General features: G+C 50.0%; 1 protein-coding gene across 12 annotated transcripts in view; it reads left to right on the forward strand.

Moving 5' to 3' along the window:
• The window catches only part of MSI2 (musashi RNA binding protein 2), a 203,923-nt gene that overhangs the window by 140,475 nt on the left and 49,905 nt on the right, over positions 1–13,543 (forward strand). For all 12 annotated transcript variants that reach the window (XR_010349416.1, XR_010349414.1, XR_010349417.1 and 9 more), the window contains one exon: positions 12,063–12,145. Coding sequence is in view for 8 of the 12 variants with exons in the window: in XM_064394863.1 (XP_064250933.1) it covers positions 12,063–12,145 (83 nt within the window). In the remaining 4 variants the exon portion in view is untranslated. The remainder of the gene's footprint in view (positions 1–12,062; positions 12,146–13,543) is intronic.

The raw sequence follows: 13,543 nt of genomic DNA on the forward strand, positions 1-13,543 counted from the left end.
CCAGGTGAGGCACTCAGTGATGACAAATCATGGATTTTGGATGGCTCAGCAGAGAAAGTCCCTCTCTTCTTACCTCATCAGTCCATGCATGGTCTTGAAAAGTGGCTGCAGAGGAAGGGAAGCACCTGCTGTACTGAGGAGCATCGGGAAGCCTAGTTTAGATGGGATATTTAAAATTTAGATGTCATTATTAGCAAAGGGCTCTGGGTTTTGTGCTTGTCTTAGCCTTGTTTTCCTTCTTTCCCAGCAGATCCCTTTTACAGAGCTGCTCTGCTCTGTGTGGTCCCTATTAAAAGTTTCCTTTCCCAGGGTGATTCTGCTCCTTTGTTGCATCTGGTTCTTGAACACTTTATACTATCAAACAGCAAAACTGCTTTTATTGATGCAGCAAAGAACAATGGGATTTCTCCAACAGTGCTCCCAAAATACACTTGTGGCTTTTTTTTTTTTTTGCCTTTTTTTTTTTTATTGCTGGCTTCTAACAGTGGAAAAAATGATTAAGATCTGTTAGGTTTACTCTGGTCACTTCAATGGGAGATTGGTAATATCCACAAAGGCTCCATAAATGGATTATGTGCTGTGCTCTGGCAGGGCTGAGCTGCTGCCCTTCGGCCAGACAGGCACTGGGGGAGCAGAAACATCCTCAGTTTCCTGGAGGCTTGGGCAGAGCTGTGGGTCATGGTGGGCAGGTTGGGCAGGGGCTGCTCACACAGGGGCCCCAAGCCCTTGGGAACCCCTCCTTGGGGTCACCTCCTCCTTGTGACAGCACAGACAGGGAACCACTGCCCAGAAGGTCTCAGTGCTGCATTCAGGTTTTCCATGTGAGCAGGTGCTGGGGTAAGCGTGTCTGCCGCATAAAACAAAATTATGCCATGTTTTAAAATTTGATATATGCATTTTAACGGCCTCTGTCAGCCTTTGCCCCCGGACATGTGTAAAATCTGATCACTCCTGACTATCTGGAGCTATTACTGTAGAAGCAAATCTGTTTGCCCTGTTTCGGGGGAGGAGTGTGGAGCTTGGGATGGATGCTGGGCCAGGAGCATCTCTGGTGTTAATGAGGACACTGTGACAGCTACAAGGCAGAGCAGGGGGGCTGAGAGCCTGCTCTGGTGAAGGTGCCCTGCCCTTGGCAGGAGGTTGGAATGGGACAAGCTTCAAGGTCCCTCCCAACCCAAGCCAGTCTGTGATTCTGTGTTACCTCACTTCACCTGTGGTCCTGGACAAAAATCAGACTTTGAGCTTACATTAAAAAGGTGTTTTCCCCCACCTCATCTACTTCTATCAGAGCTGTCCTGGGAACACACACCCGAGCAGTTTGAACCTTTTTCTTGTTCTCAGCCCCTGCTCAGGGGGGAAAGCTGGGTCAGCATTCACAGGGGTGTTTGAAGCTGTATCCCACACCCTCGGTGGTGGTGGGAGCTGCAGAGGGCTGGCCTCTCCCTGGTGCTGGGAGCTGGTTTCCAGGAGGAGCAAATGCTTTTCTCTTTACATGTGTGTGCAGAGGAACAAGTGGTGTGTGCACTCAAAGCATCTGTCCTGGCCTGGCTCTGTCCCTCTCAGCACTCTGCACGGTGTGTGAGCAGCAGGGATGGAGTCCTGGCCAGGGATATTCATAATGCCCAGGAATGTTGTGTGCTGCCTGAAGTTTTAGCCCCGAGGGTCATACTGCACAGCTCAAAGGGATTAGCTTAACCTGAGGCTAAGCTGCTCATTTTTGCTGGTATTTCCCTTGACCTGAGTCAATTATTTCAATTCCTTGAACAGTTTGTTGTTGTTTGGTGCCCGCTTTGTTACTCCTTTGCATTGTGATGTATGGAGTCAGCAGAGGGTCCTGCTCTCCTTCCCAGGCAGGGCTGGCAGTGCCCAGGGAGGGAGGGCAGGATCCCTGCAGGCTGCAGAGCTGCAGGAGAGCCTGGCAGCAGGCTGGGGGTGCAGCAGCAGCCTTGCACCTGGGGAGGGGTGCCAGTCCAGCAGCTGAAGCCCAGTGAGGACCAGCACTAATGAGGATGGGGGCCTTGCTGCACTCTCCACCTGTGGGATGTGCCCCCATGCCCTCGTCCAGCTGGGTGAGTTTGGGTTGGTGCCCCCCCAGCGATGCCAGGGCTGCACCAGTGTGACACTGGCAGCACCAGTGGGGAGGGGGTGTCCTGCTGGCCCAGCCAGGCTGGCTGCCCTGCCTGGAGACAGCAGTGACAGCTGCCAGCAGCTCCTCCAGCCTGTGCTGACCTGGCCTTTCACCTGCCCGTTTATCTGGGCTGGTGCTGGTGTGTTGATGAGGGAAGGACACCTGCCTGCTCCCAGCAAAGTGCCCTTCATCTGCCTCCGTCCTCTGCAGCTTGCAGGGAGGACTCTGCAACCTCTGCTGGCAGCCAGGGAGCCCAGGGCTGTGAGTTCTGGGGGGGCTCTGTGCCCCCAGCCCTGAGCAGGATCCAGGTAGGCAGCAGTCACCTTGAGCGAGCTGCTGGAGACATTTCCCCTGCAAAGTCAGGTCTGGAGATGCAGCATTTCTCTGGGGGCACCCCTGGCAGCTGCTGCACCCCAGAATCCACGATGGGGGTTGAATTTCAGCAGCACAGGCAAGGGGAAGGTTCTGGGCTTGGCAGGTGCTTGGAGAGGAGCAGCAGCAGTCCAGGCTTCAGCCTCGTTCCTCCACCATGGAGCTGCCTCCTGCTTCTCCTCCACTTGCTGAAATCAAGCAGAATTTTTAAAAATTAATCTTTTAATTAAAATCTGTCTTTGAAATCCCTTCTCAATTTGGGGGGAGTGGGACTCCAGGGACCCAGAGGCTCAGGAGGTGAACCAGCCAGGGGACACTGATTCCTGGTGCCTTTTGGTGGCAGGTTTTCTGTGACAGAGCCTGAACCTGGGCCACTGCTGAGATGTGGCACAATGGGCCTGGATGGGCCAGGCTGGGGGTCTGTCCCCCCCACCTTCCCATATAAAGCACCCCCAAATGCCCCACTGCAGGTGGGCACATACTGTCCCCCCTCTTTGTCACAGAAAAGACAGCTTGAGGCTCTTGGTTTGAGAAGAGACAGCTCTGGGAAAGAATACTTGCACTTCTTTAATAACCTATTTCTATAATTGAAGGATTTCAGATTTCTTTTGTAAGAGCAAGTGCCTGCTTAAACATGGAGACAAATACAACCAATAATATGTACTTGAAATTTAATGCAGGCTAATTCATTTTGGCACAGTCCCAGATATGCTGATTAAATGGCCTGTGAAGTGCTACAATATCTTGATAATGTACATTCCACATTTGATTATATAATCAATTATGTTGCACCTAATAACATTTAAAATTAGTGGAAAAGCTGTGAGCAGATTATATCAGGTGCAGAGTGGGTCTTGGGCAGCTTTAAAAAAACTTCTGCCAGCACAGACTGCAAAGGAGCAGGCGTAGATGGATCTTCAAATACTGTTCTTCAGGAAACCAGAGACTTGATAAAATTGCTAAATTTTATCAAGTTAATTTAGTGACTTTAAATTTTGTTAATTTAGCGACTTGACTTAGAATTAAATAAACTGTCTGCTGCTCCCCTGGTTTGCTGCTGGGAAAGGAACTAATATTTTCTATCAAGAGATGACCTTGCACCACGTGTCCAGAGCAGCCCTGGTGATGTTGGCAGTAATTCTGTGGTGGCTTTGGCCCCTGGGCCAGACCAGGGCTCCCTTCTCTGGCTCTTCCCTGCCCTGAGTGTTCATTGCTGGGGACAGCCAGCTTCCCCATCATCTGTGACATTTACTGCATTTACTGTGCTGCTGATTCCAGCTGTGGGCACTCCCTGCTCCAGGGGCACTCCCCACCTGTGACCACTGTGGTGGGCAGCCCCGAGCTGGTGCCTGGGAGCAGCCAGGCTCATTCCTTTTGTCATTCCTCTTGGGGAAAGTGAGTGCTCTTTGGGTGGCTGGCAATGGCAGGTTAGGGGGAGTTTGGCCTGGGTTTTATGGCCCTCCAGTAGGAGAGGGTTGATGGGGAACAAATGTGTTATGGCCCCAGACAAGCTGTTGCTCCATTTTTTGTTCTGTTTAAAGCAGCACTATCAACCAGTTGGAATATAGGCTTGGAGTATCGCAGGGAGTAATCTAATTAGTATGAAGTCAATTCACTAGTTCCTTTTGTATCTCGTGATTAAATAAGTGGGAAAATGGCTTGAAAATTAGGTGCTAGAACAACCCAATTACATTTCTGTAGCTTTTTGTATTCAATTTCATAAACAATTTTGCTCTTCGCTGGTTAATCAGTGAATGCCTTTTTCCAGTTTGAAAAGCACTTTTGAAATTATAATGCAATTAAATTGTGTGTGGATGTTCTGGCATAGCGAGCGTGAGGGCTGGGGGCCTGGCAGCCAGCCACGCTCTACCTTGACAGTAATGAGTTCCTGAGCTGGCAGCTTGCTGGTGTCATTCATGACACTGTCCAGGCTGGGAGAGGCTCTGCTCCTCGCGCCGCCCTGCCGGGTCTCGGCAGAGCCAGGGCCACTGGCACAGGCTCAGCCAGACATCACACGTGCCAGCACCCAGTGCAGCTCATCCTGAGCTCCAGAGCAGCTGCCTGTGTGCTTTGGGCTTTTCCTTTTTTGTTCCCTCTTTTTTTTTCTCTCTCTTCCTCGTATGAGCCTTTGGAGACTGGAGGCTGGCGAGGGATGCGGGGGATTGAGTGTTGGGGGCAAGTGGGAGAACATCTCAGTGTCCTGTTACCAGGTGGTGGTTTGGGATGGAAGGGACCTTAAAGCTCATCCAGGGAGAGCTTTTCAGTGCTTGCTGTTTGTACTTGTCCGTGCCCAGCCTGCTCTGGTGGGTGGGAGCTCAATCCAGTCCTGGGGAAGGGTGACCAAGCCTGCCTGACCCCGGGATTTATGGCCAAGCAGCACAAGGGGAGAGGCAGAGAGCTGTGTGAAGAGAAAAAGAAATAGTGCTGGGAATAATGACTTGCTTGGCAGGTTTTAACAAGTTCAGTAATGGTATTAGGTGCCCTTGGCTCAAGATAGTAACCTCCTCTTAAATGATCATTACCTGGCTAATAAAGAGCTCGGAGCGGGTCATTACAGCTTAATTTAGACGTAGCATCCTGTTTGGTTTGCGCAGCGTGGCCATCTCTCAAGTTGTTGAATCCATTGCCTGGATACGAGGTTGGGATGTGGGATTGCTTGGGTTTTCACTTGGGGACTGTCCCCCAGCCATGCCAGGGGTCCCTTCCCACCCTCCCTGGGATAGAGGAGCTGGCCTCAGCAGGAAGATGTGCAGGAGTGGGGGTCCAGCCTCGTGCCCCCCACACTGCCCCAGCCTCTGCTCCCTCCTGATGAGCCCTTGTGCTTCTCTCACCCCATTAGCAGCAAGTTTCATGTGCAAATAATTACAATAACCCACCCCCACACATTATTAATATTTTGAAGACATCTCTTTGATAAGCCCATCTTTTCAGCCAATTTCCTATTTCTTTGGAAAGCAAAGCATCTTTCCTCCCAGTTTTGTAGATCTGTTGTTAAAAGGAAGAAAAGGAAATGGAAAAAAGGATTCCCCCCCCCTTCCAAACCCTGACACCAGGCTGGGTTCTGTGCTGCCTTTGTCAGCCCTGGATGGAATTATGCATCATGAATAAAAACTGCTGTCAACATGCATTGGGTTCGAAACATTAGAGCATATGGTATGTGATTATCTGTATTGTCAAATGCAATAAAGTGAATTTGGATATAATAAAAAATGTAATATTTTAGAAATTTGGTAATAAACTGTGGAGGAATTGACAGGCAGAGAGTATCTGATGCCTGTGGGCAAACAGATAAAGATGGCAGGACGTGGCACTCGGTGGCTGAGGCAGCATCAGGGGCTTGATTTCCTGATGGGAGCCTGGCTGGGCTGACTGGCACCCAGGGTGGTGGTGGCCTTTGTCCCTCCTGGCTGCCAAAATCTCTAGGTCTCACTAGTGAATAGACAGAAGGACAAGGTTCCCATTATGGCTGTAGATGGATTAATTGGAATTAACAAATACTTGGGGTTTTCTTCTCTGATAGCAGAAAGAAACCTGTTGGAATCTGCTGCATTCTCAGCATTTCCATACTTTTGGCTCCTTATGAGGCCGGGAAATCTGTACCTGAATAGCAGGGAGCAGTGAAAGGTTCTGAGGGTGAGGCTGCTCCCAAATAGTGAGGAAAAAGGGAAGGTGGAGATGATTTTCTCGTGCAGTATCTCCCATTCCAGCCTGATGCTTTAATTCCTGAGCTGCTGACAAATCTGTGCCACGGATGTGCCCAGCAGAGAGGAGCTGAACTGGGAGCAAACTTCAGGGCCTCCTGTGTAGAAAATTCTGATGGAAAAGTGCAGATGTATCACACGTACCTGCAATTTTTCTTAGGTCACTGCTAATGCTTCTAAATGATCCGCGAGCGCATTAATCGTTTCTGTTAATTAACAATATGATAAAAGTGGCATTTAGTAAGCTCAGCGTAGTGTGCGTCTCAGTCATTATGTACTCAGTGCTTAGGTTTGATTTCAGAACGTTAATAAAATAAAATTTTAATGAAGGTTTGTTGGTATGAAAAATTTATTGCCAGGAGTTGAGGTGCTGCTGACACGAGCGTGGTCTGTGACACTCACAGGGGTCCCTGGCTGCTCCTGCACTGTGAGGGCTTTGCCTGGGACCCCATCCCAGCCCTGACTGTGCCCCTGGAACCTGGAAACCTTTGGTCAGGATGGCTCATTCCAGAGGGGGACAAGTCCCTGTGTTCTTCACCCTCCCCTCAGGAAAATCCCTCCCCAGAGCTGGTTTGGGTGGATTTTGTCCCGTTTCACCCTGAGGTGCTTTTCCTGTTTCTGAGCAGTTGTCACTTTGGAAATGCCAACCAGCCATGGGAGGAAGGAGCAGGGAGGCTGAGCCTTGCAGCTTTCCCAGACAGAGGCAGAGGAGGATCTGGCTGGTGCCCTTTGTCCAGCCGTGTGCTGACCGCTGGGCTGGGGTGGAAATGCCCACGCCTGAGCAGGGCTGGCCTCCCTTACCTGCTCATTTCATGCTGAGAATCGTAATGGAGAATTTACTGACACTTTCAATAGCTGCCTGTGTCTGCCAGGAGAGCCTGCCTGTGCCCCATACCCGGGTGTGCATTAACACCCCGTGGATGTGGGGCAGATCAGTCGTGGTGGGTGTCAGTCCCAGCAGCAGGGCTGCAGAGCACATGCTACAGGGAAGTGAGGGTATTTTCCATCCTAGACCACAGGTTTTAACCTCATATTCCCCTTCCATCTGCTGGTGATCCCTCTCCTGGTCTGGTTATCTCAAGGGTGAGGTGAATCCTGTTCACCTTGGAGCAGTGGTGCCTTCAGGTGTGCTCAGTCTCCCCAGCAAACCCTCCTTGGAGATGAGCAGGTGAAATCTGAGGCATGTCTCAGGTGATGGCTGTGTTCCCTGAACGTGCAGCATTGCTCCTGTGGAAGCCACAACCTCTCCTTCTGTGTTTGCAGCACAGGAAATTGCAATAATAGGAAATAACAGCTTTTGTCAGCTTTTGTCCTAGACAGGTTTTGGCTCTAACAAGCTGAGCTGCAGTATGAGAACTCGGAGGAAGGGACAAGGAAGTGAGGGGGATGCAGACCACAAGGAATATTTAAGTGACTTCTCCAAAGGCACAACATAAGGAGGTGGCAAAGTCAGGGCTGAGTTTTCAAGTCCTGGCTCTGGGTTCTGGGGCTGAGGAATAAATGGCTTTTCCCTGACACAGGATTAAACCCCCAGGTCCCCATTCCCAGACTCTGGGCGTAGTGACTTCTTGTACCTTCACAGACAGAAGTTAAAAGTATCCATGGTTCACTGTCTTCTGGGTAATTAAAATGTCCTGTCCCCTCTGCTCCCTGTGTTCATCTACAAAGGCAAGATTTGGTGACAGTGATCACAGGATTTGGTTTCACATCCCCCTCTCTACCCCACCTGCCAGTTTATTATTATTATTATTATTATTTTTATAAGACAGCTTGGCAGGCTGGGAGCTTACTAAGGAACTTTTTCCTCTCTGATTACAAGGGATGTGTGAATAAAGTAGAATGGTATTGATTCACACCAATCTATGCATCGACTGTGTGGGAGCCACTTGCAATTCCCAGCAGCACCGGAAAGCTTTGCAACAGGGAGAAATATGACCAGGCAAGTTGAGAAAATAAATTAAACTAGTGTCAACTTTTCTTGTTTCTTCCTTCATTATTAATGGATGGAATGGGGCTCGTTTATCAAGAAGAGGAAAAATTAATTGACACGGGCTTTAATGTTATTATGCCTGGCTTGTCTGGTCACATTTCTTCATTTTTAATTTTTTTTTTTTACTTTTGAAAGGCATTTTATTACCTTTCACAGGACCAGCTGCCAAAACTATGGGTATAAACAAGAAAGCAGGTGCATAAATAATACCACAGCAGGACTGGACTTTTCTGCCTTTCAGAGCTTAAGCAGCTCAGATCTGAGGAGCAGAGCAGGGGCGGGTGAGCAGAGCCCTGGCACAGAGGGGGAGCACAGCCTGAGCTGCTGCTTCCTGGTGACTCTGCTGGGAGGTGTCAGCCTGGATATCCCCATCCGGCAGCACAGCCACTCCTGGGGCAGCTGCCACGGCAGGGCTGGGGGGACCAGGGACACCGGGGACCCCAGGGACATTGGGGACCCCAGGGACACCGGGGACCCCAGGGACATTGGGGACATCAGGGACCCCAGGGACATTGGGGACATCAGGGACACCGGGGACCCCAGGGACATTGGGGACATCAGGGACATCGGGGACATCAGGGACATCTGACTATTCTTGTATGGTATTTTAGTCTGTTTATGGTTTCATTCCCTTTCTCGGAGCAGGGTTTGTCTTATTTCTGGAATACCATGGCAGAACCTGCTGAGCTGACCCTGTGGAGCCACCTTCCCCCAGGCCTGGGCAGCTCTGGGGGCTGAACAGGGCTTGGGAGCAGAGGAGGATTTCCACAGAATCCCAGAATCACTGGGCTTGGAAAAGACTTCCAAGATCACTGAGTCCCAGCTGTGCCCAATGCCCACCCTGTCCCCAGCCCAGAGCACTCAGTGCCACCTCCAGCCCTTCCTGGGACACCTCCAGGGATGGGCACTCCAAACCTCCCTGGGCAGCCCCTTCAGCCCTTTCCATGAAGAAATCCTTCCTGAAATCCTCTTTTTCCTGGTGTCATGGTGTGTTGGAGGTCGTGTCCTGCACCACTGGATGCCAGGTGTCTGGGCTGGCATCGTTTTGGTGCCCATGAACCAGCAGATGAATGGGGTGGGCTGACTCCTTTTTCAGGAGATGAATGGAGTGGAATAACTCCTCATTCCCAGTAGATACCAGAGGAGGGTTTTTCACCTGAAGGTCATGGATACATGTCTCAGCTTCCTTTAGTGCTGGTGCTTGGCTCAGAGCCTCTCTTTGGGGCATCTGTTTGCCTCTTACTTTATTTTTCTCCCTCTTCTTTGTCTTTTCTTTTACAGAAAAGATTATTCAAATGAATATTCAGTTTTATTCATTTGAATAAAAAACCCAACCGTTTGACTCTGTTAAATGCTTATCTCTTAAATAGAGCTTGTTAGCTTCCAATAATAGCTTCATTCAGAAGGATGCAGTATAATTTCATTTTAAAACGTGTGCTCCTTGACAACCAGAATCCTATTTCTGTCACCGTTTTCAACAGCCGCCTTTGTTTTGGGTTAATCTTTTCCATACACTTTCTGAGAACCAGTTTTTTGTTGACTCTTAGTACCTCTCAGAAGAAATAATTGTCTATTTAGCCCAGGAAGGGTTCTGAGAGTTTTGGTAATTTAAATATGAGCGTGTATTCATTATGAGAACTAATAAGAGCATGTGTGCAGGGGGATCTTTGTGCGGGTGCAGTCATTAAAAGTTGGGATTTGATACCCAAAAAGTGGAACAAGAAGAGAATCACAGGATGGTTTGGGTTGGAAGGAACCAGGCAGGGACACCTTCCACTGTCCCAAGTTGCTCCAGGCCCTTTCCACCCTCCAGGGAGGAACTGAAGTGATGTGTGCCTGCAGGTGCAAATCCTCTGGTTGCTCCTGGGTTGGAGGTGTTGGGCATTGCAGAGGTCACCTCCCTCTGCTTTTCCTCTCGTTTTCCTCTCCAGGCCAGCCTGACCAAGTGCCACAGACCTTTCAGAACCCTGCAAATGCCTGCCAACACCTACACATGGTTGTTCTATTGTTGTAAAATCTGGAAATGCAGAAAGCTGGGTGGCCATCTGATTTAATCAGACAAATAATTTCTTGATAAACCTTGAGCCATATGGAGTGGGATGAGAGTGGGAGATTGGTTTCCGAGTCCAGACACGTAATGACTGCAGCGGCTTCCTCGTGGTGCTCATATTAGGGCTAATCTCCTAAATTCCCTCTCCCCTCCATCCTGGCACCGACACCTAACACAAGTTGAAAGAAGAATCCTCAACTGCAGCACTCGCTAATGAGCTGCTAATGATGAAGATGTTGCCGGTGCTCAGACAATTAATGACTTGTGGCCCCAGCCCGGCCATCTCGTCCTCTGGTCCAGCCACGCTGGGCTCCCAGCTCTGGGATTCCTGGGATGCCACGTCCAGGCACTCAGCCACAAAAATTCCGGGTTTAACTGCAGGTCTGTTTAAGGTAGATTTAAATGGAGTAATTTAGAAGGCAAATGAAAGACGTGAGTTATGTAAAAAACAAATCCAAGCTGCTGCCTGCTCTAGGTGCAGAGCAGTGTGGTGAGCCTGCTGCTGGGTTATGCCTTGGAGCAGGGCTGGAAACCATTCCTGGCCACCTTTCCCCCACTCCCGGCCACCTTTCCCCCACTCCCGGCCACCTTTCCCCCATTCCTGGCCACCTTTCCCCCATTCCCGGCCACCTTTCCCCCATTCCCGGCCACCTTTCCCCCATTCCCGGCCACCTTTCCCCCATTCCTGGCCACCTTTCCCCCAGTGAGAGGGTCTGAAGTGCAATGGGAGCATTCCCCACGGCTGCAGGCACTGAGCACTGCCAGAGGAGCTGCTCACCTGGAAATTCACTTTTCTCTCCATCCAGGGCTGCACTGGGGCAGTGCTCACCAGTGTGGGGATGGAGTTCATCCTCTTGGCAGAGTCCTTAGGTTTCATTAGCATAATTAGTGTCGATGATCGAGCCTTCTCCAGCGCATGAGCTGGGTTTTTGTCATTAGCCTGAGGTTTTCTGTTCAGGCAGGAGCAGGGTGGGCAGCCAGTGCAGCCCAGCAGAGCAGGCTGTGCACAGCCACAGGCAGGCAGCAGGCATCAAACAGCCCGAGCCAGCCCAAAGCCTCGGCTCTTTGAAGCAGCAGTGCAGAGGAGAGGAACCATTAGATCAGAGGCTTTAAGCTTAATGGGTTCCTGGAGGCCTCAGGATGTCCTGATGAGGTATTAGAGGAAGTAATTCAGGAAGAAAGGGACAAATAACCACCTCCGGAGCAGGGCTGACCCTGCCCAGGCAGAGCACACATAGCACAGGCTGCTGCTGTGTTTGGGAAGCACTGGGGTTTTTCTCCTTGCCAGGGGTAAATGAGGAATCATCTTCTGTCTTCCCAGATTTTTATGGTTTTTGGGTCGTGTAATGAGTCAGCTCTAATGGAGAAGTCCCGTGGAATTAAACAAGAGATGAAATCAATATGGTTCCATAGAAATATAATTGGGTTTTGTAGAGATTGCTCTTAAAAACCTATAAGGTGTAAAAGAAAATACAGCCTTATTGTAGTTTCCGAGCCATCATGTAACTGGGGTGTAACTATCCATTAAATTCTGCAGGATGGATCAAAAAATCCATAAGGAGGTTTTAATTCTCCATTAAATCCTATGGAAGAGCTGGAACAGAACCATATTAATTTTCCCTGAGACAATGCTTCTTCCCTCCATTAGGCTGCAATGAGCTCAGGAGCAGCTCCATAGGCAGCAGGTGTAGGCACACATGTGTGTTGTTATGGAAGTTTTCCAAAGTCCCAATGGCTAAATAATGCTTTATTAGAATGAAATTGTTACCCTTAACTAATGTTTTCCTTACCCCCTCCCCTTTTTGTATCTTCATTAAATAGGATTTGGCTTCGTAACTTTTGAAAATGAAGACGTGGTGGAGAAAGTCTGTGAAATTCATTTCCACGAAATCAATAATAAAATGGTGAGTGTTGGTGCTCCGTGGTGTGGGTGCAGGGGGCTCTGGAGCAGCTGGCCCAGCCCCTGCTCTGGCCCCAGCTGAAGTTCCTCCCCAGGTCCCAGGTTGTGGGTTGCCCTGAGCCAGATGAAAAGGGGCATTTGTATTTCAATTGCTGCAGTAACTTTGATATTTTGGGCTAAAATATTCTTTTTCCCTTTGTCAAAACATCCTTTGCTTCTCAAATGTGTATTCAGATATGCATTGTATATCGGTCTGATATGTGTTCACAGACTTTAAATTTAATAATAGAGCTTTTAGTGTGGATAAGATCAAAGCAATCTCCTTGGCATATGCTGGAGGCCTGATTCAATATTTGACTTGCTAATTTTTCCCAGGGCACTGAAATAATATTCCTCATATTGTTGCTCCCTGCAATATGCATCTGAAATAAAAGTGAGGGTCCCCTTGGCCAGGTGTGGGGTGGGGTGGTGGGCAGGGCTGGGGCAGTGCTCCTGGTCCTGGGGGAAGTCTCTTGCTCCACTCCACATGGATGCTGTGGGCTCTGCCTGTCCTGTTGCCCCCAGCCCTGGGGTCTCCTGCCTGTCCCCACCTGAGTGCCTCTGGGTGGGGGGAGGCTCATTCCCTTAAAATGGCTTCTAAATGCTGTTAATCTGCCTTAAAACAAAGGAGCAGAACAAACCCCAACCACCCCCACACAACAGACCCGATGACAAGTTAGAAACAACTGAGAAACACTCAGGATGTGAATTTAGGGAGTGCCAGGTGGGAGGGAAGAGCTCCCCTCCAGGGTTTTCCTGTCCACAGCAGGAGGGCACACTCCCCAGGTTTGGTTATTCTCCCCAGGTTTGGTTATTCCCCACAGGTTTGGTTATTCCCCACAGGTTTGGTTATTCCCCACAGGTTTAGTTATTCCCCACAACAGGCTTTTCTCTGGAGCAGGGCTCAGGATTGCCCCGGGGTGCTGCAGGTGCTGGTGAGCCCAGGCAGGGACAGTGTTGGTGCCTCATCCCTGCATCTGCACCCCTGGGCTGGAAAAGCCTCACCTGGCTCTTGGCATCGCCTCGAGGGGAGGAATAGCACAGAGCTCGTGGGAGGATTCCTCCCCAGCTGGAAGGCTGCCCAGGAAGGTAGCAGGGAGGATGGGACAGGCTGAAAACACTCCAGGAACGTCAGAAAGAGCAAGAGAAACAGTTTTGAGTGTTGGTGTTTGTTGTTGGGTAATTAAAATATCCCCTTCCCACTCCTGTGCCCGCTCCGTGCCCCCTCCAGGTGCCAGCATCTCCCAGTGTCCCTGCATGCCACTCCTTCAGCAGTGACGTTGAAAGCAGCCCACGAGGGAGGGAGGATGAGACGTGGTTCTGTTAGGGACTGAGTCACTGCCCTGCTGCTGTGTGTGCAGCT

The sequence above is a fragment of the Passer domesticus genome, chromosome 19 (assembly GCF_036417665.1).
Source record: "Passer domesticus isolate bPasDom1 chromosome 19, bPasDom1.hap1, whole genome shotgun sequence".
Classification (NCBI taxonomy): Eukaryota; Metazoa; Chordata; class Aves; order Passeriformes; family Passeridae; genus Passer; species Passer domesticus.